The sequence below is a fragment of the Aphis gossypii genome, chromosome 2 (assembly GCF_020184175.1).
Source record: "Aphis gossypii isolate Hap1 chromosome 2, ASM2018417v2, whole genome shotgun sequence".
Taxonomy (NCBI): Eukaryota; Metazoa; Arthropoda; class Insecta; order Hemiptera; family Aphididae; genus Aphis; species Aphis gossypii.
The window spans coordinates 14,682,556-14,707,586 of record NC_065531.1 but is presented as its reverse complement, the minus strand read 5'-3'; the positions used below and the strand labels follow the sequence as shown (position 1 = coordinate 14,707,586).

Here is a 25,031-nt window from a genome sequence, read left to right as displayed (position 1 = left end):
GATTCATATTTCCGGTTAAATTTGAATTACATCGCGAGATTATTACAGAACTGCAGAATAGTAAAAAAAAAAAAAATTAAAAATAATGCATAATTATTATTATCATTTCATCGTGAATACGTACAATGTGATGATATAATTGATTTTAATTTAAACGTTTTAAGTTTATCAGTTCCTTTATTATTCCGGTAAACGCGCAACATAAAAGTATACCAATGTAATTCTCTGCCTTATTTTGTACCAACCCAAAGTGCTGCCGTTTGAATAACAATAACATTATACACTTTGGACGCGAAACGCAATGAGTAAATAGCCGTCTAATGTCCATTCAATATCTCGGTGAAATACTATTCCTATGATTCACGAACAGGCTAACGAACTAACATTGTTTAATTAAAATGCGCATAAACAGTATACATCGGTAAGTATAGTAGATTAAGTATAATGTTTATAGTAATTAGTAACCAATAGCGATATCTTTTCGACTTAGACGTTCTCGTACCTACTTGAATTTCACGGGTGGCGTCTACAATTTTTTGGGCCCTTTTCTTAATATTTGTCCTCGAATCGTTAGATCTATTTTTAAAATGGTTTCAATTTGTTTTTTATTATTATTTATACTTTTGTATAACATTTAGCGTAAGCCGTTGTATCATAATACGTTTTTTCACGTAAACTTAAAATATTTTAGAAAAAAATACATTTTATTTAAGTAGGTAGGTACATCAGTTTTTAACGGGCCACTTTTTCTGAGATTTTAATTTTAGAGCCCCAATTACAAAAAGTTTAGTTAAGAATAAAAAATTGTAAAAAAATTGCTAAAATTAAATCATCATTTTCCTCTCGCTTATACTTGTCTGTAAAACAAAAAAATTAATTATTTTCAAGCAGCAAGTATAATATAAATTAATGAACTTTTATTCTTAAGATTTTTGTGCAGTGTTTTTTTCCGAAATTTAATCAGCCACGAGCCACTTATTTCTGCTAGAAACTAATCGTATGTAAAGTAGTTATGGCACATAATAACCTATGCTCCAATAATGAATGTACCTAATTGCTTAAGTATATTCACTGACAGCGTAGAAACAGTAACAAATGTTTTTTTGAAATAAACACATCATTATGAACTACTTTTAAACCTTTCATAAAAGTAAATGATAATTCAAATATCAATTATAATATAGTTATAATGTTATAACATAAACATATACATGTATGTATTGTACGATTATAGTAGTATGCCAATTAAAGCGAATAAAATTGTTTATTATTACCTATTATTTAATAGGAAATAATAAAAAAAATTATTTTCCTTAGAAACAAGTTGCTATACATAAAGTGTTAATATTCTATAAAAATATTATAATTTATCCATAATTTCACACAAATAAATTTAAAAACTTTTATAAAAATGTAAAGAGGTAAAACCAAATTATATATTTGAAAAAATGATATGATATACATATAGGTATTATATTATAATATTTTTAATTTTAGTCAATGTGAGTTTAAACTTTTTAATTTTTAACAATTTATTCATATAATTAAGGGTTATTGTGTCAAGAAATTGTTAAATACCTTACCTATTATAAAATTTGATATTTTATAATATATAAATTGATAATTCAACCAAATATTATTATGGGCAACATAAAAAACACGTTGGCATACTATCGATTTGATTGTAAATTGTAATGAAACAACAATGATATGAATACAGAATCTACATATTATTATAATATTGAACAATATTACCTAATATTAATAATATTATACATGTTCACGATCTAAAATCGCTTTGGGTTTCGCTATGCACCCTAAACCCTTGCTGCAGCATATCCACTAAGTGCCACTGCTGCCCGGTGTTACCTGCACAGTGCACACAATAACAATATAACGTCTTTGTCGTCGATCGTATACATAAGATAATAATATATTATTTCATGTATAATATGCGTGACGCGTGTGTGTTTGTGTGTCATATATTATGCATAAGTACGTATACATACACACAAACTCAAATTGACGACATTAAATTCCTTAAACTACGCGCGCGGCCGTAAATCATCATATTATAATATTATTATACTCGGAGTGACGACTTGACTTTGGTGGGGTGGTACGAGCGAGAGGGTGAAGTACGAGGACGATAAAATAAAATAATAATACTCTTCCTCTCACTTCTCTACAGACTCCAGCATTTCGGCACGGAACAATATATATTATACATGTTAAACACACGATAAAGCTCTTTATATATTATACAATATATATATAATATATGACGTTTGTATTCGAGTGATGGTAGGATACCGGGATGTATACTTATGTATATATAGGAGAAGGTTATGTGACGAATCCGCGTCTTATATTATTATTATTAATATTATACCTGTATGTAGGTATATAATATGATATAATATTAAATGAAATACGCGATCGCTTTACGTCTTTCCCCGTCACCGCGTCGTGATGTGCGAGATAGGTATATACCTATTATATACATGCAGAGCCGCGAGACTGCGAGAGTTTATCCGAAAAGCATACACGTCATATTATAATATCGTAATACATATACATACCTACGTCATGTATATAGGGTGTCTCACGTTGTGATTTTCGTACCTAACCTAACCTAACGCGTAAACAACTTTTTTTGTCACTCGTTTTGTGTGTCAATTATTAAACGTAATCAAAAATACGCAACATAATATTGTTTATTTGTTTTTACGTTTCTTACCAAGTCCGATACGCATATACATAAAGTGCATCTAACAAATCCATACGTCATTTGAATGTTAAATTGTCATATCTCAAAGGATACACCGTGTATATACTGCACACGTGTATAATAGTACAGTCAATATATACGTGTAATACGCCGAGCTATACTCTGCAGCTTAAGAATATTATTCAATTATCTTAATTAATTATAAGCGTTGCAAAATAAATGTCAGGCTTCGCATCCGGACATACATAGAAGAGTAACCTATCTATAAATATCATATTATAATATGCGAAGAACAAATCGACTAGCAGAGCACAGACTGCACCCTGTATACACGTGCGTCACCGAATGCCATGCCGCGGAGCTAAAGGCTGCGGGTGGGAAAGAAACTTATTGCGCTCGTATATCGTCATCGTCTCACGGCGTTGTTGCGACAGGCGGGATGCTGATGTCTGTTGTCTAACGTGGCGTAAAGGGAGGAAAACGTTTTCCGCATTAATCCCGTCCGCCTCGGTTGAATACATTAAATAATATATATATATATATATATATATGTATATATGACGTGTGTATGTACACGCCGCTCAACGGAAACTATTGCAGTAATACTCGGCGTGTGTATGTTTTCCTCTCTCACACTCCGTCTCTTGATCAATCTCCGACGACGTGCATTACGATATATATACATACACACACACGCACGTATTATTATATGCGCGCGTGTGTATAAATATGTATATAGATATTATATACAGTGTGATGATGTCTCTTGTATTCTCTTTTCTCCGTCGTGCGGCGTCTGTTCTTTTGTCGACGCATTTTAATCCGAACAAGAGAACGGCGGCGAAAACCGCCCGGCCCACCGACTCCAACCTTTTAGAAGCCTTTTAATATCCCCAGGGAACTTGTAGCGGTGGACGGGATTTGTATATATACTTACGCTATATTATATATATATATGTGTATAGTATATACTCGCCGTGTATACAGTCGACGTCGGCCCGATGATTGTTGACAATCCAAATCGGTATTATAATATATACGAGTGTGTGCTGCTGTGTATAAGCGTATCGATGTACGTACCAACGAACCCACACGACCGTAATGACGAAATAGGATTATTTGTACCTATCACGGTTCGGGTAACGCGTGGGACGAATTATATAATATATACACGTGAGTGTGTGTGAATTTATGCATTTTGAGTGTAAAGGGATTAAATACGCGGTTTGATCGGTATGCGCGACGCGCACATATACGTCTGACTTAAGTGAAGCGAGATTTTTTCCCATAAGATCAGTGGCGTAGCCAGGATTTTTCTTGGGGGAGGCTATTATTTTTTTCACAGCGTGGTTTACCTAGGTTCTTCAATAAGTGTATCATGCAGCAGATGCCGAAATATTATTTGTATATGACAAATAAAAAAAGTTTTGACAGTTTAAAATCAGTAAAATACAATTTAAGACTTGTGTCGTTTTTCATAGACCATTAAAATAATTTTTTAATTTTCTTAAAATTTCAAGGAGGGCTACAGCCCCTCAGCCCCTCCCCTGGTTACATCACTACATAAGATACGATGGTGTATATTATAAACATATATAATATTGTAACTGCATCTCTATACGTGTTATTTTATGCAAAGTTATTGTGTAATACTATTCAATTGATATTTTATGAAATTATTATTTCTTTGATTCTATATCACGTTTGATTCGATTGAAGTAATTTTAGTCTTACACACAATAGTAGGTAGTACTTTATATCAGTTTAGTATACAATTATAATATTTTTTATAATCTTTCTTTTAAATTTAGTATGTAATTCAAATCCTCGCGTGAATTTTAAAATAAAACCAAGAACTGATTATTTATAAGCTCTTAAAAATATGAGATAAGAAATAGAAAAATATAAGTGTGACAATAACTAATTACAAAATGATTTACAGAATTCAATAAAATCGAAAGACAACAAGCAACTAATGCCGTGGAGCAATCGACAATGCAATTATTAAAATGCAAAACGGAGACATTTCTAGGTAAATAATTACAAAATGTAAAATAATTATTCATATTATTTATGTCTAATTTTCCTTTTCTTTAAACAGGTATTCATTTGTTGCTGAAATATCCTATAATTATATAAAAAAATATAATATTATATACTAGTTTATTATTTTACTTATTGGTGGAAAATGGAAAGTGGAGGAAAATTATCAAAAATTATTCTTAATTTTTTTGAAGAAAAATGAACAGTGCAGGAAAACGGTAAGTATCTCATTTTTGGAAGAAAATGGACCCGCCCGTAATTTGTAAGTTATTACTTAAAATGTATTAATTACAATAATAAAACAAATTATTTAAAAGTACAAACTTTGACTAAGAAAATTAGTGTTTATAGAATTGGGACAAAATCATTTCATATAAATATGATGTCTTCAAATAAATCGTCGCATAATATTATATGATTGGTGTATAATGGTATGAATATAGGAATACATATACTTATATGATTGCCTAGTTTATATTATAAATAAATATTTTTAGATTCTGAGCAGACCTTGATTATATTGATTTTACAATAATATGTGTTGTTTTTAATCCATCATCACATTTTAAAACGATAAAATTTTGATTTTCAATAACGATTAATGAGGGTGGTTTTTTGTAGGTAATTGAATCTAGTTTATAATTTGAGGGATTGAAAGTAAAGATTTCTAAGCATTTTTTTATAATTTGGAAAATTAAAAAAAAAAATTAAAAAAATAAGGAAAAACTGGGAGTTTTACACAATTCCAATCTTTGAAAAAGTTAGTTTTTTTGGTTTTTAACTTGAAAATGTATAACGGTAGATACTTCATATTTTCACCAAATGGCAAATGTTTATATATTATTATCATAATATTATAATTACAATAGTTTTTTTTTTTAAATAGTCGACTATTTTTGGAGTGTTTATAGATAATTGTAAATTTAAAAAAACAATTTTTACTGAATTTTACTATACGCAATGACATTTTTGATTTATTTTAAGATATTATGTATTTACCTATACTATGAATCTATGTTTACTGTTTTACAGTATTAACAGAAATATACTATTATATTTTGATATATAATTTTATATAATATGGTATGAATAATGTAAGGTTCCCTGTCTCTCCTCCCTCTCTCAAGTGAGTTTGCATAGCTCTTTCGCGATTTGATGTTTTATACATGCGGTAATATATTTTTGTCTTTCATAACTTAATATTGAGTTAAAATTAAAAAATTTTGTTAAATAAAATATTTTCATGATACATATTTTAAGTTTTACATTTATACTTTATATAGCTAGTATACCGTATAATGTATAAAACATTGAAATGTTTTTGTCTGGTAACGAATTTGTTTGTTAGATCTTAGTAATAAATGCAAATTGAAAAATATTCTAAAGAATACTAACTGTGACTGCTAATGAAGGCTTCCAATTAACAATTAAAAGTTATACTTTATAATTTGTCGGCCTTTTAGTTGTTACTTATTATGCACAAAAACTAAAAGATATGATGAAGATTTTCTGAGAAATCTCTTCTTTAATCAGTGAATGACGGCTCGATCTTATTGAATTTTCTTAGACAGACAAATATGAACATCGAGTTAATAATTAAGAAGAATTAGTTAAAAAGAAACACATACATATAAGTATAATTATAATACCTAATAGCATTGATTATAATTTATAATCAATGCTAATAGGTATACCTACATAAAACAAAATTAAATAAGATCAAAAATAGGTAATACAAAATATGTGTAAAAGTATTTACATTTCCCAATTCTCAATTATATATATATATGTTCATATTAATTATTCTTTATAAGACAATAAAGATATTTAAATTTTCCTATTCGTACATAATTTTTAATATTTAAAAATTCTAAAAAAATGTAATTTATCAATAATATGTTTATATTATATAAATTAATATATATGTATATAAATTATTATTGTATAAAACATGTTGAGATGTATACTATAGTTTATTAATTAATTTTCATTTAATAGATGACTTTACTTTTTTTAATAGTATTCTACAAATATGGTCCAAACCGTATTGTTGATGACGAACAATATTTTCTGGTTCGTTAGTCATATATTAATGAATTTACATTTTTATGCTAACTCATATCTAATATCTAAACACGAAACGTAATTTTTTATCCACAACGATTTATTGTTTTAAAAATAAATTTAACAAGCTGATTTTTTCACACCAACGTATCGAGACTAATCCAGAGAGCAGCACACGTACAAAATTTCAATTTTTAAAAAAAATATATATTTAATTTAATAATTGTATTTAACTTTTGCTCTAGATTAGTCTCTGCGTACCTACTTTTCAAATATCTTAGATAGTTAGATACATAAGTATTATACGTTTATACATGTCATACTACCTATTATATTATATACATCGTATATTCCAGTACTTCTTCAGAATACAAATTTATACTAAGTATTATTATCATAGTATGTTTTAGTTTATCTTTTTAGTTTTTAAGCTCAATTTTCAACTTTAAATTTAAAAAGTTTATATGTTGGACGTTGGTCCTATATATAGAACAATGTATACAATATATACGCTTGAACAAAATCCATTTGACAATCTTCAGAATTTCAGCCCTAATCCTCTTTGCTACCACCGATTTCGGTTCCAAACTCATATCAGTATATTATCGTATAAGTATTATATATAATTATTATCGTCGATCGTTGTCGTGATTTTAACATTATATTATAATTTAGGTATAAATATATAATATTATGTTAACATAAATTCAAAAATAACAAAACACATTCGAATGGGAAAATACTATAGGTAGGTATAATAAAGTTTGCTCGCCGACAGGTGTGTGTCCCTTTTGAAGTTAAAGATTTCATTTCATTACATCGTTTGGCGCTTATTATGTTTGTATATACATTATACATACCTATAAGCCACGGATATATACGGCGGATTGCAGCTGTCAGTACATGCCACCGTACGCACCTATATATTACTTACACTATACGGTCCACGGTTCAACGCCTTTAGTAATCAAAAGTTTCCCTATACTGTAAAACCAATTCTACCCCTAACGTTTTAAAAACCCATTGCTTTCGAGTCTTGATTATTTTGTCAAGAGGGTTGTGAATCATTATAGCTGCTGTTTTCCCAGACCTTTTTCCAAAGCATACTCGAAAAGTCTCAATCGTCATTTGTTTTCAACTGTTGGGGTTTTTTTTAACATAATATATAGAAATTAAAAAAAATGGTTCACTATGACACTTGTGGTATTCTTCTCCGATCCTCACAACCAGGAAAGGGGTGGTGGAGATTTAACGGCTTCGCGTATATCGGGCGAACTTGTTGTAATGAGGGTTGGTTTTTAAATCCCTCCGTATTTTATTCAACACCGTGTGTTGAAATTAATTCTGCATTTAATGATTTTGAAAAAGTATTTCATCAAACGTTTTTATTACACCGTCATGTCCATCGTACGCAATAAATAAAAATCATTTTTGCATTTGCTATAATTGTCAAATAAAAATAAAAAAGTATTTTAAATATAATATTATATATACATTTCTAAGTTTAAAATGTATACCTAACTATGTTCTATGAAATATATGTATGAAAATCATAAAGATTCTCAAAAATAAATATACTATTTCATGTTAATTTTTAAATACAATTGAAAATTGAAAGTTTAAGCTAAGATAGATCTTGACATTTTGTTTACGTCCTACATGCAATCTAATATTTAGAGCATTGTAGTTATTTTACGATATCAGTACTCTTTCGTACATCGTACGTAAATTATAGGATACTTTCTTAAGGCTATTGAAATCTTTGTTTGATTAACCCAACTATTAAATTCAACTTCCCTAAAGGTTAATTGTTACTATGATTACTTTTTTTTTTAATTATCTAGTGAATAGTTGGATAGTATAATCTATGGTAATATTAAGCTACTGTGATGGATAGTAACAGGTAGATACATCACGAATACTCATTATTATGCATGTCAGCGCGTAACACTTGTAACAGTTATTGGTTGAGACTTTAAAAGTTCTACAGTCTGTGGCGTAATTATAGAGAGGTAAAATGTTTGAGGGAAGATAAAGGTATCATTTTTTCCCGGATGTGCTAATACTACAAAATTTTAAATCTTCTAAAATAAATAAAGAATGAATTATTACTGCAGGGTTACAGGATTATCATCATATTATTTTTTTAAACAAGTTATAGCAACTTTTTTTAAATAAATTCTTAAGTAATGATATTACTTAACTAGGTATATCGGTTCCTGAGATTTGATTCTAAGCCATAAAATTAGTTTTAAGACTTGTGTATATAAACAGACAATCATGGATTAGGTTTTAGCTAATAAGCAGGGCTCGGAAGTTCTAGCAAATGCATATTTTTATTGGTTCGTCCTAGAACATCAAAAGTAAGATACAAATATGTTTCACACTTCTCTGATGTCATATACGAAATTTTATTTTGCTATTTTTTGCATATTTACGGTTTTTACTGCTATTTTGCTAATTTTAGGTTTTTAGTGCTATTTTTGGGTATATTTTCACATAAATTCATATTATAGGAGATATTTTTGCTAATTAGGAGTTATAAATGCTGTTAATGTGCATATTTAAGGAAATAAACACATATTGTTGAAAAACTAAATTACCTACCAAACAGCCGCCTACGAATATGTGAATGAAAACAAATTGTTTTATTTTAAAATGGTACGCATCCGGCATAAACGGCCTTAGACCGTTGTTATCGTCGATTAAATCGGACAATTCCGTTAATTTCCAATAATTTAGTTATTTTTAAAATTGTATCAAAATATGAACTTTTATAAAAAAAAATTTTATTTTATTTTGCATATTTTTCAATTTTTAGTGCTATTTATAGCGCTTATATTAATGTTTTTATGTGCATATTTAGGCGCTAAAAATCATTTTTTTTAGTGCTATAACTTCCGAGCCCTGCTAATAAGTTATTTTGATTCCCTCCCCACATCCTAGATTTTTACCCAGTTACACTACTGGCTGCAGTAGGTATATAATATAATATATCGTATACACTATGCACATATTTGTAAATATCATATTGTTTATTCATCGGTGTATAAAAATGTACGCGTACTGCGAGTTGTAACAATAATATTGTAATGTATATACATATTTTTTTTATATAGTATATAATATACATTGCAGGAGAGCTTGACGAAAACGATCATCACTAGACCGTATGGCGTATACTGTACGCGGTAAAGCTGCAGCATCACGGGAGAAGTAGACGAAGACAATACGATGACTTCATAATATTATATTATGTAACTGAGGTATGTACGTGTTTTAGAGTCGGCACAAAAGTGTATACCTACAATACACATATACACTTATACATTATCGTTATAAATGTATATATAAGCCATGCGAGCAGTGTGTATTGTTTTTTTTTCACCACTGTATATTATTATGGCATTGATCTACATATATAATACGTGTAGGTATATGTTTCTATACATTATATGCGTGAGTGTGGAAGCTTCGATGCGACGACAATAATATACAACTATAATATATATATATATACATTATACACAGTAATAATAAAATAATACAATGCGACGGCGAGAAGGAAAAAATATCTTTTATTTTTTTATTTTTTGTTATTCATCCGAAGGGATTTACACAAGTTTTATAGCTGTTAAACGTCGGCGCGTAAAAATTATTGTTTTCTCCGGTGGCGACGGCGGGTGACGCCGCGAGACGAGCGCGACGGAGCGGCCGGTGGCGAAGGTTACCGGCGTCAACAGTGGCGCGGTGTCGGGGGTGGAAGAGGAGGTCCCGGAGGCGTGGACTCTGTTCAATTTGAAGCGCATTATTCATGCACGCGCCACGCAAACAGACGGACCTCGATCGTTTTCCGTGTAAAATTATTACGTACAACAGTACATAATGCATATTGTAAAACAAAAATATATTTAGGAACTCATTTTTACATTTTTTTAATCGAAATTTAATAAATCTTCACACTGTACCTACGCGTATTCTTCGTCAACACAACATATATACCTACAAGCCAACCAGGTAAATAGTGTAAAATAATAATTATTTTAATTTTTACGACGTTTTATTAATTAAAATGCGTAGGTACAATATTATGATTATTATGATCAGCATATGACTTATACCTTATGGGGGCACAACCTGCACCTTGCGCCCGAAATCAAACTTATTTTGATTTCTGCAGCTGCAGAGCATACCGATATAGGTTTTATCACTGCGCCTTTAAGAATTTTTTTTTTGTGTGTAATGAATAATGACCGCTTATTTTTGTCACTTTTGACGCTTTTCTATGTGAAATAATTTTGTAAAAATTATGTCCATATAATAGCTTATTATAGCATTCTGAATATTCGTAGGTAGTTGATCTTTTAGTTGATTTTTAAGTACAATTTGATATTTTTAGTTACAGCGAGATACAAGCTATTGTATTGTATCGTATTGTCAAAACTATTTATAGTTAAAAAATCGTTTCTCTAAATTTTATATTTTAGAAAATGTCAATGGCTAAATTTATTTTATTCACGGATTTCGATGGATTTAATTTCATAATATCTTCTTTAAGTAAACATATGTTCTTTAATTTTAAATTTGGTTTAAAATTTAAAAACCTAATTCATAAATATATGTTACAAGTTTTGAACAATTTATATTTGTTTAAAATATTTAGAATGTAGTCATATTATTGTGATATTATTTTTAAAACTGCAAGTACCTACCTATTAAATATACGTATTTTATTATAGTAAATATATCATAAGTTGGATTGAGATTTTTAAAACCTTTAATTGTGTGTTTATATTTGTTATATAACTTTTTAAAATGTCCCTTTTGTATTACAATATTGTAATCCGAGTTTAAGTTTGCAAATTAAATACATATTTAACCATATATCAAACATTTTAAAAGTTGTTATGTAAATATTAAAAAATCAATTTTAATAATTTTATAACTAAATTATTTTTAGAATTATTGTTATTAAAAATAATTTTGATTGTGGGCTCAAATACAATACCCATACTCATACATTTTAATTGAATATTTTTATATTTCCTTTCATAATATTATATTAGATTTAGTATAAATTTTTACTCAATAACCATATAAATGTGAGTAAAATTCATACAGAAAAAGCTTTACTGGCATTCGGTTATTTGGATTAAACACTAAATTAAATTATCCATTTAATTAAATACGAAATATTTTATAAAAGAGAATAAATATATAATATTTTTTAATACTCGAAAAATTTTTATATTAAAGATCTATTTTTATAGTAAATTATAATAGACATTTTCAATCTGACGAGGCTGCACAAAACATTTGTATTTCATTATAGTAACACAAAAATTAGGTACTAAATTGTAAATAAATAATGCGTGAAAAAAACACATCATCTAAAGACTTGTATATCTTATTATCTTACACTATAGTTGCACTATTAAGAATTTGAAAAATCTCATTCTCAGTCATCAAAAAAATAATGTACTATATTATAATAAAGATAAAAAACTAATTGAATCAAAGTTATAAATAGCAATATTATAACAAAAATGCAGTTGTCGAAATAGTGAAAAATCTGCCCTTCATATCCAATTTCAATTTTCTATAAATTAGGATAACTAAGATTCGAATTTATCTAAACTGCAAGCTAGATATGGAAACAAAATAATAATACATTATACTTAATAGCAATGCCATGTTATTAAATTTAACTGAAAAAGTGAACATCATTGTTAAATCTCCACAAAAATAAGCAATCTAATAAAGTGAATTAGGTACGTACCTATATCATTTTTGGGCTTAAAAAAATAAATAAACTCTTTATATATTATATTATATGTGTTAAAAATGCATTTATATAAAATTTAGTAAGTTAATGAGTAATATTATGTTATTTAACTTAATATTTAAATAATTTTTTATTATTTAATGTAACGCAACTCTGATCGTCGCAATAGTCAATAATAAAATGAATACACGATTTTTGTGATTTTGTATTAGCACTTTGTTTTGCTCTCACTCGGTTGAAAATAAGATTTTTCATGTATTTAATATACGTACATATGTCATATGTGTACACGCTTAGAAGTGTATGTTAAAATGTTCAGTCGTCAAGTCCAAGTTCATAGAGATTATGCTAATTTTCAACTAAAATCCTGGGGCAATAAACTTTTCATGTTGCTTCAAATTGTATAAAGTGCCATTTTTAATACCTCTTGCAACAGACAATATGATAATATTGTTATTATCTGCTCGGGTAACTTAAATTATTCAAAATTCCGTTAGCCTACACCGATCATCAATATTAATAAATATTTTTTTTTACCCTCGCGATATTTGCAAAATGACGTCATTAATCTCTGCCGACTTCTAACTCCCGTTGAGGGACATCCGTCCAATTTATGTAAATTATACAGCCGGTGCATTTTTGAAACCACACCACCCTGTCACCACTCTGATGATGAGAAAAGCGAAAAAATGTTTTTCTCACTATTGTAATGAAGGTGTCTGGTTAAAAAACAGAACGTGGAAATATCGTCTTAATTTATTCCTAAGAGATTTTTATTTTTTCATTTTTTCAGTTTACATTTTTCACGCACTAAAGCACTCAGATAATACGATTTTTCTTTTATATTGAGATATTGAAATTAAAATACATCAACAGACGGATATTTCCTCGCTAATGCACATTTTGTTTTATAAAAAGACAAAGATCATATACAATGATGGTTCTTAAGTCCCGTCATTTTTAAAGTATATATATAGTTATAATTTTAAAAAAAAAAACGTCCTTTTTGTAACGCATTGTTTTAAATAATTACTGAATATAAGTACAAAGCAATGTATAGAAATAACAATTTTAACAATAATAAAAATATATTTAGCTTAACATATCGAATAATAGTACTTATAATTTCAAAATAATAATATGATTACCTACGCCAACTTATATCTAACTCATTGTGCGTAATGAATTAAGCGAAGGATTTTAAGACACTGTTCGATGTATAGCTTTAAAAGATTTATACATTATTATTACTCGAGTATTATCTTCTTATTGAAATAGATTTCAATATATACCTACGTGTAAAAATATAATATAGCAAATTAATGCATTATTTGTAATATGAAATTTATATGTACTTGACTTTAATTTATTCTATAAAATTATAATTCAAATGGACTTAGATAGTGCATATTACTTATTATTATTATTATTTGTTTACTTTAATGTAAACAAACAAGTACAATATTTTACGGTACAGGAATGTATTTATTAAAATAATATTTATAAAAATATTTCAGCTGTTGTATATAACCTATGTGTTCTAATTTCTAGTTAATAAAATAAATTAAACAAAAACAATTTTAGATCTTCTATAACTAAGTCATAATTTTTCTCTCATAAGCCCCTAGCATAAGCATAGTCGCATAGGTGTTATTAGTCATTACTCATTACATGTTTCATTTCAATAATTAAAAAAAGTAAATATTGAATTATCTACCTATATAAGTAGAAATTATAAATTTATTCTATCATTATGAATGGAAGATTTTTGGGAGCAGCTGTTATTCTGTAAATGTATAACTTTTTTTAAAAAAAAATGTTGATCAAATACTATACAAAATTAAAATTCATTTTGATATATTTAATATAATTATTAATTATTATTGTTTAAAAAATATATTTTATCTAAAATATAAAACTATACATCACTTAGCCAGTATCTGCGCCATGGTATATAGGTGAAGTTTCAATAACGTAGTCAACAAGGTCTAACTGAGTTTTAATTTATTTTTATTTTTAATTTGCTTGTATATAAGTACCATTGTACAAACTAAAATGTTTTTAAAATCCATTTGTATGAATCAAAAAAAAAAAAAAAATGTTGGTTAGATTTAAATAATTATTTTTATACTTATTTCTATTCGTTTTATAGGTTATAATATATATAAGTATATAGTGATTCATTAATTTCAATTCCGATTTTTGTCCATCTGAAAGAAAAAAAAATAATATTAATTTATGTTGTTTTTTTAATGGAAAAAGTTTTCTCTTTGCAACCACGTTTTGTCAGCATCATTTTTTTTAATTTGTAAAAAAGACGTTTAACATTACATTACTACCTATATTTATTATTTATGAAAAAAGGGATTTGTTTCGTTTCATTTCGTTTATAGTTGCCAGTTGGTTAGTATAGGGTTAACATTTGACGTGATATATGTTTGTTTATATATTTTTTAATCGCTTATAGTTTAGAAGGTTTATTTTTAATAATAAAAAAAAAAACATGATAGGTATTACGAATTTATAATAATATTTAAATTCTTGATATGAAGCGATTTATACGCGTTCTATATTTGTAAACACACTTACTATTATATTATGCATACAAAATGATAATTTTGTCGTTGCATCAATTCAATATAATCGCCTAGTATAATCAAGTATACGTATGTTTTAGGAAAAAATCAATATTAAAAAATATTCAAATATATTCAATAGAAAAATGTTAAAACTTAAGAGTAAAAGATAGTAGGTACCTATAAAAATATTTAAATGTATTCATTAATTTTTATAAAAGCTCTTAACAGTATTATGAATACTTATTAATTGTTTGCAGTACAACCTCAACAATATGAAATTGATATTGCATAATACTATATTATGTATAATTTATGTATGAGAAATAAGAATAACATTTATAAATCATTTAAAAGGAATATTAAGATTATTGATAATCGTAAAAATTATATAATTATATATAAGAGTATATAAAATTAAATAAAAATTATAATATTTTATTTATTTTATTATATTCACATTTTAAATCGGAGGTGCTTTATTATCACAAACTTTAATGTAACATTGTAACGAAATTGATTGCATTTTAGTTAAAACTTTTCTTTTGTCTTGCTTTTCAACAGTAAATTAATACAGTTGTGTCGTATAGAACATACAGTTGGTAAACTATTAATTTGAATTTCTACACCATATCGTAATAACGTCTTTAGATGAATATTCCAAATAATATGTTACCTACTTTGAACGTTATTCAATGGGTTTGTCGTGATGGCTGGTGTGTTGAATATTAAAAGTTTAAAGTATTGCCAAATACTTGTTACTTGTTAATGTGAGTATATATATATATTATATAATATATATAGGTATGCAAGAGAACAAAATAATTTAAAATTATTATTCTAAAATAGTTAACGTGTGTGTTTGATTAATTACTTTCCTTTTTCAGGTATTTTCATTTTTACAGCGTTTAAAATTGTTTACATAATTTATTATTTATCAGTACACGCGTTTTTGTGTATAAAATAGTATGATAAAATGCGTGAAATTCCGAGTATAATATTTATTTATAAATATTGTTTTGTATTCAATAAGGACGACAATACTGCGTGAGTATTTTCCTGACAATATAATAATCGTTGTTGTCGTCGTCTGCGATGTGCTGGTGCGAAAGGGAGCGACAAATTGAAACAGATTCGTATCCATGGAAATCGTCTGCTGTTCGACAAAGCGAAAAAAAAAGAAACACAAGGGAAAAGAAAAGAGAGAGGAAAAGAAAGGATAGGTATAGTGTTTTCTCAGGTCTCCAGCGTTTTAATTAGTTTGTCGAAGAGGTAGGGGGCATTAAACAACCGTCTTGTAATTAAATCGGCAGCGGTGCAGCACGGTACGAATCTCAAAGAGTATTAAAGTTTCGGTCCCTTTCAGAGTAATTAGCATCCGCGGAATAGAACGCGTGTGATGAGAGGGGAAGGGGTGTAAGTTGCAAATCAACAAAGTTTTCAATTCTACCTATAATTCTATTTGACATTAATTCAAACCGTCTCGTTCAGAAAGGATTTTAATTTAGTCTTCTTTATTATTTTTACCGTTCCTTATATAATATATATATATTGTATATATTATACACCTATATAATGGTTTTGTTTCAGTTTTGGCGCTGACTGAATGCTTCGAACGTCCAATGTTATTAATTACTTATTTCGTATTTTCGTCAAACTGTATATTTTTATGCATATTAACTCCAAGTAAATGAGAATATCGGAATAATTTCGTTTATGCTATTTCAATCATAACAATTATTTTATCCCTTTTATCGTTATAGATAATATTTTAGTATTGTATTAATGACAGCCATTTTTAAGATTTTTTTAGTTTAGTGAAAGCTTAAACACGTTCTCGTGGATCACAAACGTGCCAGTGATATTATTTATTTATAGTGGTTATAATTCTTATGGTTATTCGTTCGCATTCAGTGCCCAAATAGTGCAGAGAGTAGATTAATAAAAAAAAAAATACAATAGTTAATAAATTAATTTTATCGTACACTATAGTAATAACTTATTAAAAATCATTATAATCTATAACTATGCTGTCTTTGCAGTAATGCAGTCAAAGCCATATACCCAATTTTCGGAAGATTGAACCCTTGACCCATTATCCCCCTAGGGTTAGGCCTTGTTTGCAGTCATACCATATAACCACCAAGTACCTACCAACTTTATAATCAGGTAAATCCTTATTCATTGTGAATTGTCAAATTTTAACTGACCTGAACTTATCCATTGCAATAATTCCATGTACATAATATATTCATGAGATAAAATGTGACCTTTTTGTTAATTGTTTTATTATGCACTATTATTACTTGTTATAATGTAGAGCTATATTACGTATATTATAGTAATTTGTAAACTTTTTCAAAAAATTAAATAGCCTCAAGTTGTTAACAATTACATACTAAAATCAGTTACAAACCACTCACCCACGATATACTGCTGAGACGTATATTATCGGAATGAATATTCATGTAAATATCCTGTTCCAATAAGGTATACCTTTTATAGGTTATACCACATCGATTGCAATTGCAATCCGGATGGGTGAACAACAACAAAATATAAACATGTATAATCCCATCATCCACGACCTTTTAAATTTAAACATTTTAAACTATCAATATTTTTCAGCGACTTTTTATTTGAAATTATTCACGAATCTAGATGGTGCAAAAACACACTGAAATTGATTATATGAGATATTGGCGGCTACATTGTTACTGCTACTTTTCTAATTATTTTAGTGGAGGTATATATTCGGTATCATAAATGTATATATTTTTTTTTCTTAACACTATCTGTGCTATATTAAATAATATTAAGTTAAAAACTATTTGATTTATTAATAGTTAAACGACTTTTAGGTATAAAAACAATTATACTTTAATGTCAGAGTATCGATGTTTTGCGATTAGTTGTATTATTAGAAAGGCACTTTGCCTAATTCGAAAACCACACGGGTTCCAATAAGATGGCATTATTTCTGACCAACAAACAATTCACAGATCATACACCATATAATATATATAGGGCGTACTGCCTTTTGTTTGCATCGGGGTAGAATCTTTTGTTCATTTGGTCTGTGTGTATATATATATATGTGTGTGTGTGTACCACTATTCGGCAGTTTGCCATTCCCCAAAGATTTGCTCTCCTTTATTGTTTGTATACTCTATAGATTTTTTCCTCATTACATTTGCATTCTAAATATCTAAATCCTGCTGTTATATAAGTTATTTAACGTACTAAAAACACTAGTCATCAGATTTATTGGTACCGTGGCGTGCGTGTTTATTACAGATCTACTAACTGCAGTATGTTTATGTATATAATACAGGTTATATATTTTAGTCAATATCTCGTAAGTGATGTATTATAGTCGCAATTGAATGTGAAACGTACAAGACTGTAATAATATAATTATTATTTCAGTAACTAACATTTAATATAATTACCAACTTTATATCATAAATGTATTAAAAGTTAACGGTTTAATCGGACCTAACTATATATAGCTGTACGTTAACTTGTACCTATATTGAATATTAAACTAATAAAACATATCAACGAAATGTACGTCATACTATATTGTATAATATATGGTTAAAAGCTTGCAAACTTTTTGGACTCATCATTATGTACATATTCCTACACTGGTTTGATTATGTATTGCTTCTAAAAACAGTCGACAATGGAGCAATATTATAATATTGTAAATTATGATAAATTAAACGAGTTTTATTATTTTTTTAACAAAAGCGATCATGTCAGTAAGTTTTCAACTAGAAAAAAAATTATAATTTTTGTAGTATACTATACATTCTTTATAAACAAAAAGAAAATGTCCATTTAATACGCTTACACATTTTTACTCAATAATTTATACATCTACGTTCAATCGTTTGTATAACATGAGTGTAGTTAAGCTTTTGTGGTCTGTACCGAGAGAGTTGTATTAAATAAATTAATAAAAAATGTTTGATGATATTCAATATTCGGCGAAGTAGCAAAATATTTTTGTAGATCGATAAACATCGACTGCAGAAAAATGGTGCGTTTATTTTAAGTTATATAGTATATATAACTTTAAATAATATATAATATATAACATTATACACCTTATAATACCATAAACGATATATTTTACTAGATATTTTTTTCCAAAAATTCTTGTGTAGACATTTTTTCACCACGCTAAAATAAAGAACTATTAAAAAAATCTTACAAATAAAACGAGAAAAAAAAGTCTTAAATTTTAAATTTAATTTTTGTGATATATATGATATTTTGTTTTATTTTTATATTAAATACTTCTAGGTAAGCCTAGTAATATGGCTGTATATTGTGTATGATATCAAATATTACTTTATAGTTTATCATTATTATTATTATCATCTTAAAGTTAAAAGTTTATGCACCGGATTAATGATGTATTTTCTTATGCTGCGATTATTGTTTTAAATGTTTTGATCACTGTGGCGTTCGTGTAGTGTATATATATATATATATATATATATGTGTGTGTTCGTGTGTGTGTAGATAAGTATATAGTCTATAGGTATACGTTTAATGCGCATATATATACTAGTACGTATAATAGCATAGAACTTTGGGAGACTGCGCTTAATAATATGTAGTGTATACCTAACCGCAGAGAGAACACGAAAGGATGATTGTTCCCCTATAAATGACAAACGTATAGCCGTAGGAAACGTGAATGTCAAACTCACTCACACACACAAACACGTATTATATGTGTATATATTATAGCAATTGTTGTACGGGTGTGTGCACGCGCAAATGTATATGTGATACAATGGAAATGCAAAATGTAGAGGGGATTGACGCTGCAACGCAGTGCAAATTGGGTTCGAATTTCCCATTTACTCGCGATAATTTAATTATTCGCATCGCAGACGAGAATATTATTTCGCATTGTCTGTCCGGTTGTCAACTGTGCATAATACGTATTATCTGCAGCGAGTCCGACCGACCGACGCACGGTCCCTGTCACGTCTTTTGTTTCCGGTGTCCTCGCCTCCTCGGTTTCAAATATTATAGTTTTTTATTTTTCCCTAAATCGAACGAACAAAAAATTAATAATAACGATTCCGAGAAAAACCTACAGTACATATTACTATAATATATTTATAATTTATCTTCGTCGGCGAGAAATATACTTTTAAACTTGGGAACGATGATGATGATGATATCTACTTCGGGTACAAACGCAAAAAATAATAACAATATTATAATGCAGTTATACTATTACTGTTTTTTGCTTGTACGCGAAACACAAAATGAATATAGGTACTCACTACTCACCTCTTGCGTTATTTCGACTGTGTTACCGATTGTCGATAATATACATAATATACTTGTATATTGTACATGTATTATACATAATTATATCAACTATAAAACCTGCAGTGGAGTATGTATTATAACTTATGTTACGATGGGAAGCGGAGGGGTCAATGGTAAAAGATTAATCAATATACAAAAAATAGGCGTTTTAAAATACTTATAAACCATAAAAAAAATATTAGTTAAGCGCAAATTTAAATTATAATCAAAACACAAACAAACGCCTTAAAGATACGATTTAATATACAGTTACAAATACAAAATATAATTTTGATTTTTTAATAATTTATTGTACCATTTTTTAGAAAATAATAATAATTCTCATTTGAAAATAAGTTAGTGTGGTATGTTCTACTTAGGACACTCCTTAAATGGTGTAAATAATATCGTTTGTCAGATCACTCAGACCTTTGTGCAGCCGATGCTGTTTTTATTTTGTAATAAAAACTATAAGTATATACTACTTTGATCTTGAAACTTTTTTTCTAAAATATAATACATAAAGTTTCTAAAAAACAATAGTAATTAGAGGATCTGACTCTCACCACCTTTTATATAATATAACTATAAGTAACCATACATGCTGTCCATAAAGATACATTTACACGGCGGATAACTTAATACAACTTTTAGATCTTAACAGATTACGATTGGTTATAGTGAAACATAATACATGAAGTATCATTATTCATCATATTATTCTTAATTATACATTTTTTATAAATGATTTCAATATAGAAAATATGTATATTATATACTTTTGAATATTAAGTAATTTATAATGTGTGTTTAATAATAATTATGGTATTTCAAAAAGTAAAAAATTTAAAATAATAAAACTTTAAAATCATGTTTTGTTAACAATTCATTGTTGTTATTTTTCGAATACTATAAAATTAATAATATAATAATAATAATTGTTTACAAAATTACACGTATACATGGAAAATTATTCTGTTTAGTGATAAATAGAATCACCACGCGTACAATATTTTATACATAGGTACCTATATATTTTAAATCGTGTTCGGTCATGACGGTGCACGACAATTATTTTATTTTAAACAGTGTAAATTAGTTAATACAAACGCGTGAAAAATTGATGAGATTATACACTGTACTCGTTGTCAGGTCCTCGTATAATAATAGTAATACGAACAGGGGTGGATCGTTGAATACAATTATGGCGGAGGTAGTAAATTCAAAACGACGAAGTCCATTCGACGTGATTGCGTGTTTTTTGCTTTTGCGCGAAAAAGGCCGGCTGCGGTATACATATGTACATATTATATAATATGATGGGGACCGGCATATATGTATGCATATGTGGTATTGTCGAGGGCGATGATGACTAATGAGTCCTGGGGTTATAGTTAACTAGACGTGCATATATTATTTCCGACTGCTATACACAGTGCCAATTATAAATTATTATATAATATTTTTGGACGACACGAGACCGCGCGCAAATCGAATTTTATATTCGTCACTCTGCAGCGCAACGTTCAATATTGTAATTCAAAACTTTCACACAAATCTCTAGAGTGTTCAAATTGTCATCGGGCAAAAATAAATTTATAATAATAACGCACTGATTCGGTACAATATTTTTGTTGTTGTAATCATTACACTTTGCCACTCTCAATAAAAAGTAGGTACCGGCTATACATGTATGATTCGATCATGCCCAATGAGTTTGCGAATAACCCGATACCTACGGGGATTCTTATTAGTTATAAATCATAATAATATGATAAATTGAAATACGAAAATCTCTCTGAAAGTCAATAGATCAAGTTTTGTTTTAGAACTTTTCGGCTCGTATAACGAATTTATTTTGTTATAAACGTTTCCGCGGTATTATCAATACATATAATAATATTTAACTATACGGATCATTATCATTTTTATTTTAAATTGGGAAATACACATTTTTAATGCTATGTTTTCAAAATTATATTATATGCATTTAAAACGTTTATAATACCTATATTTCAATGTATGGCCATACAACGACTTCAAATACGGACTTATTAAAAACAAAATACATATTATTACATCACTGCTTAATTTATACTTTGCATGATGTTATGAATTTATGACCACCAAGAGACATGTGTGTAATAATATATATGCATAGTTATTTGCAAACATTTTTGTTGTAATTTTAATAATTTTATTAATTTATATATATATATTGTGTTCCAAGATAAATTGTATTTAGGTATATACCAATTAACTATGTTATTATTTATTATTTTGTTAATTTCTAATAAAAATATTCTTTTTTTCTTTTTAGATTATGTCGGGCACAGTGCGTGAGTCTCCATCGGACTTTAGAAATGGTGATTTGATAAGTCGTTTATTAGCGGCCACTCCACCGTACCAGACCAATTCTACGTTTGTGCCACCGGGATTATATTTTAGCGAAATGCTGAAAAGATTTGTACAAGCAAAATCTTGTGCCCCTCTATCGTTAAATAAAAGAGGACGAAAACGGACCTGGAAAGATAACGGAAAGGCCGAACAACCGTCTGAAGCTAAGCAAAAGAAAATAGATTTTGTACCAATACCACCACCCCCACAAACAGAACCACAATTTCCATTATGGTACCCACCATTTTATCCACCTACTTATCCACCGGTCTATTTTAAGACTCCAGAAGCGGAACCACTAAACTTACAAATACGTTCGGATCCGCTGAAGCAGGATAGACATTATTCGGCGTTTCGTGTACCCGAACCGTCAAAAGTTGAAGAACACGAAAATATAAACAATAAACAAGGAACGAGTTATTTGATGGGAAACTTGACGAAAATATACAGGCAAGTGGCGCCGGAGGAAGAAAAAATTATTGATGTGGAAGGTGATGGTCCTGAAACAGCGCAACCCGAAGATGGTGAAAAAAAGAACTGTAAGGATTTAACTGCTCTAATTGGATTAGAATTAGTTGTAGATTACGTAAAACACGGAAATAATAAAGACGGGCAAAATGATCAAAATGTGAAATGTTGCCAAAACGCATAGTTCAAATAATGGTATATTATCACTACTTTTTAATCAAATGAAAATTGTTATTATGTACCCTTCAGTCAGTATTATATAGGTATATGGTTTTAGCTCTATTGTGTACCTACGTGGCACATTAATGATGTTAAAAATGTAATTTAGTTATTTTTTATTAGTATCAAAACTATATTATAGAATAATAATTAATAATTAATAGTTTAATTAGACATAAATTTATGATAGGTAGATACCTGAGTACCTATATTTTATGTTTATTGAAAAAAAAAACAAATTTTGATATTCTGGTCCTTATTTATTGTAACAAAAATATTATACAATTATTAAAGGACATCATAGTTTGAGACGTTTCAGGTGTATAGGCATTAAATATTTATGTTGAATACATTTCAGAGCATAATAATTTGTCCATAAATCACAAAACATAGATACAAGTATTCTATAAATTATTGTAATCATAAAACCGATGTAATTGCATAATTTTCTATTTAATAGTGTTTATTTATACTCATTTTCAAGATTTTAGCAATTCGTACCTTTTATTATAATCAATTTTAACACGAATTCTACTATTATCATTAAAATAATAATAATAGGTAGATCATGCCGCTCCTGGTACACGGCAGCTATTTATAATGTAGGAAAATAAAGAGAAAATTACCTAATATTATAAACACCATACAGTGTTTCCCGCATACAATATTTTCGTTACAAAGGAATAATCTTAATAAAATTAAAATTTTGCGTAAGTATACTTATAACTATCGAGTTCAGCTCATAACCTATTACCTTACATTGGAAATCTTAACGAATGGTGTTAAATAATATAAGATTCGTTGTTCGTTACATAGTATGATTTTATTGTAAGAAATTGTGATACACAATCAATAATTTATTAATATATTATTATAGTATGATAAAATAGTAAATATTGTAAAAGTTCACACATAATATTTGTTTATTGTTCGAACGCGTTCAAATAGATTTAGTTAACAAACCTTCGAAGAAATGAACTATTCGGGTTGAAAATAAATAAAGTGGCATTATATAGGCCATAATAATTAGGTAATAATTTATTGTGAGCCTGATTTTTTTTTCTATCCGTCATTTTAAGTAATACCTACATACTTATTTTTAACAATTATGAAAGCTGTTAAACGTTAAATAATTAAACTTGAATCTCATATTGTAATTCTCTAGTCATTTCGTTACCTATTATAATATACATTATATTATTATTATTATTATTATTTGGACATTTTTCAAAAACCTACTTTTAGTCTACCTATGTGTTAAACTATTTTTATTTTTTACTACTAAATTAATTGATGTATAATGATAAATGAATAATTATTGTTGTGTATGTTTTAATTATTTATATTCTTAAGTATTATAAATAATATCTAGTCATTTTGAAATCAATTTAGTTTTAAAGTTTTT

The 25,031-nt window shown here is 28.0% G+C and overlaps 1 protein-coding gene across 2 annotated transcripts; it reads left to right on the top strand.

Moving 5' to 3' along the window:
• Positions 1–148: 148 nt before the first annotated feature.
• Positions 149–24,950, top strand: LOC114123153 (uncharacterized). Of its 2 annotated transcripts, XM_050202117.1 has the most exons (5): positions 149–421; positions 4,674–4,763; positions 4,833–4,992; positions 9,977–10,104; positions 22,863–24,950. In XM_050202117.1, exon 5 carries the CDS (start codon positions 22,866–22,868, stop codon positions 23,589–23,591), a length of 726 nt encoding a protein of 241 aa, XP_050058074.1. In that variant the 5' UTR covers positions 149–421; positions 4,674–4,763; positions 4,833–4,992; positions 9,977–10,104; positions 22,863–22,865; the 3' UTR covers positions 23,592–24,950. The 2 variants fall into 2 exon arrangements, with proteins under 2 accessions (XP_050058074.1, XP_027841830.1); XM_027986029.2 differs by lacking the exons at positions 149–421; positions 4,674–4,763; positions 4,833–4,992; positions 9,977–10,104 and adding an exon at positions 10,435–10,855.
• The last annotated feature ends 81 nt before the right edge of the window (positions 24,951–25,031 follow it).

What these genes read in the sequence shown, in the direction of transcription:
- LOC114123153 (XM_050202117.1), top strand. Translation starts at nt 22,866, where the DNA reads ATGTCGGGCACAGTGCGTGAGTCTCCATCGGACTTTAGAAATGGTGAT.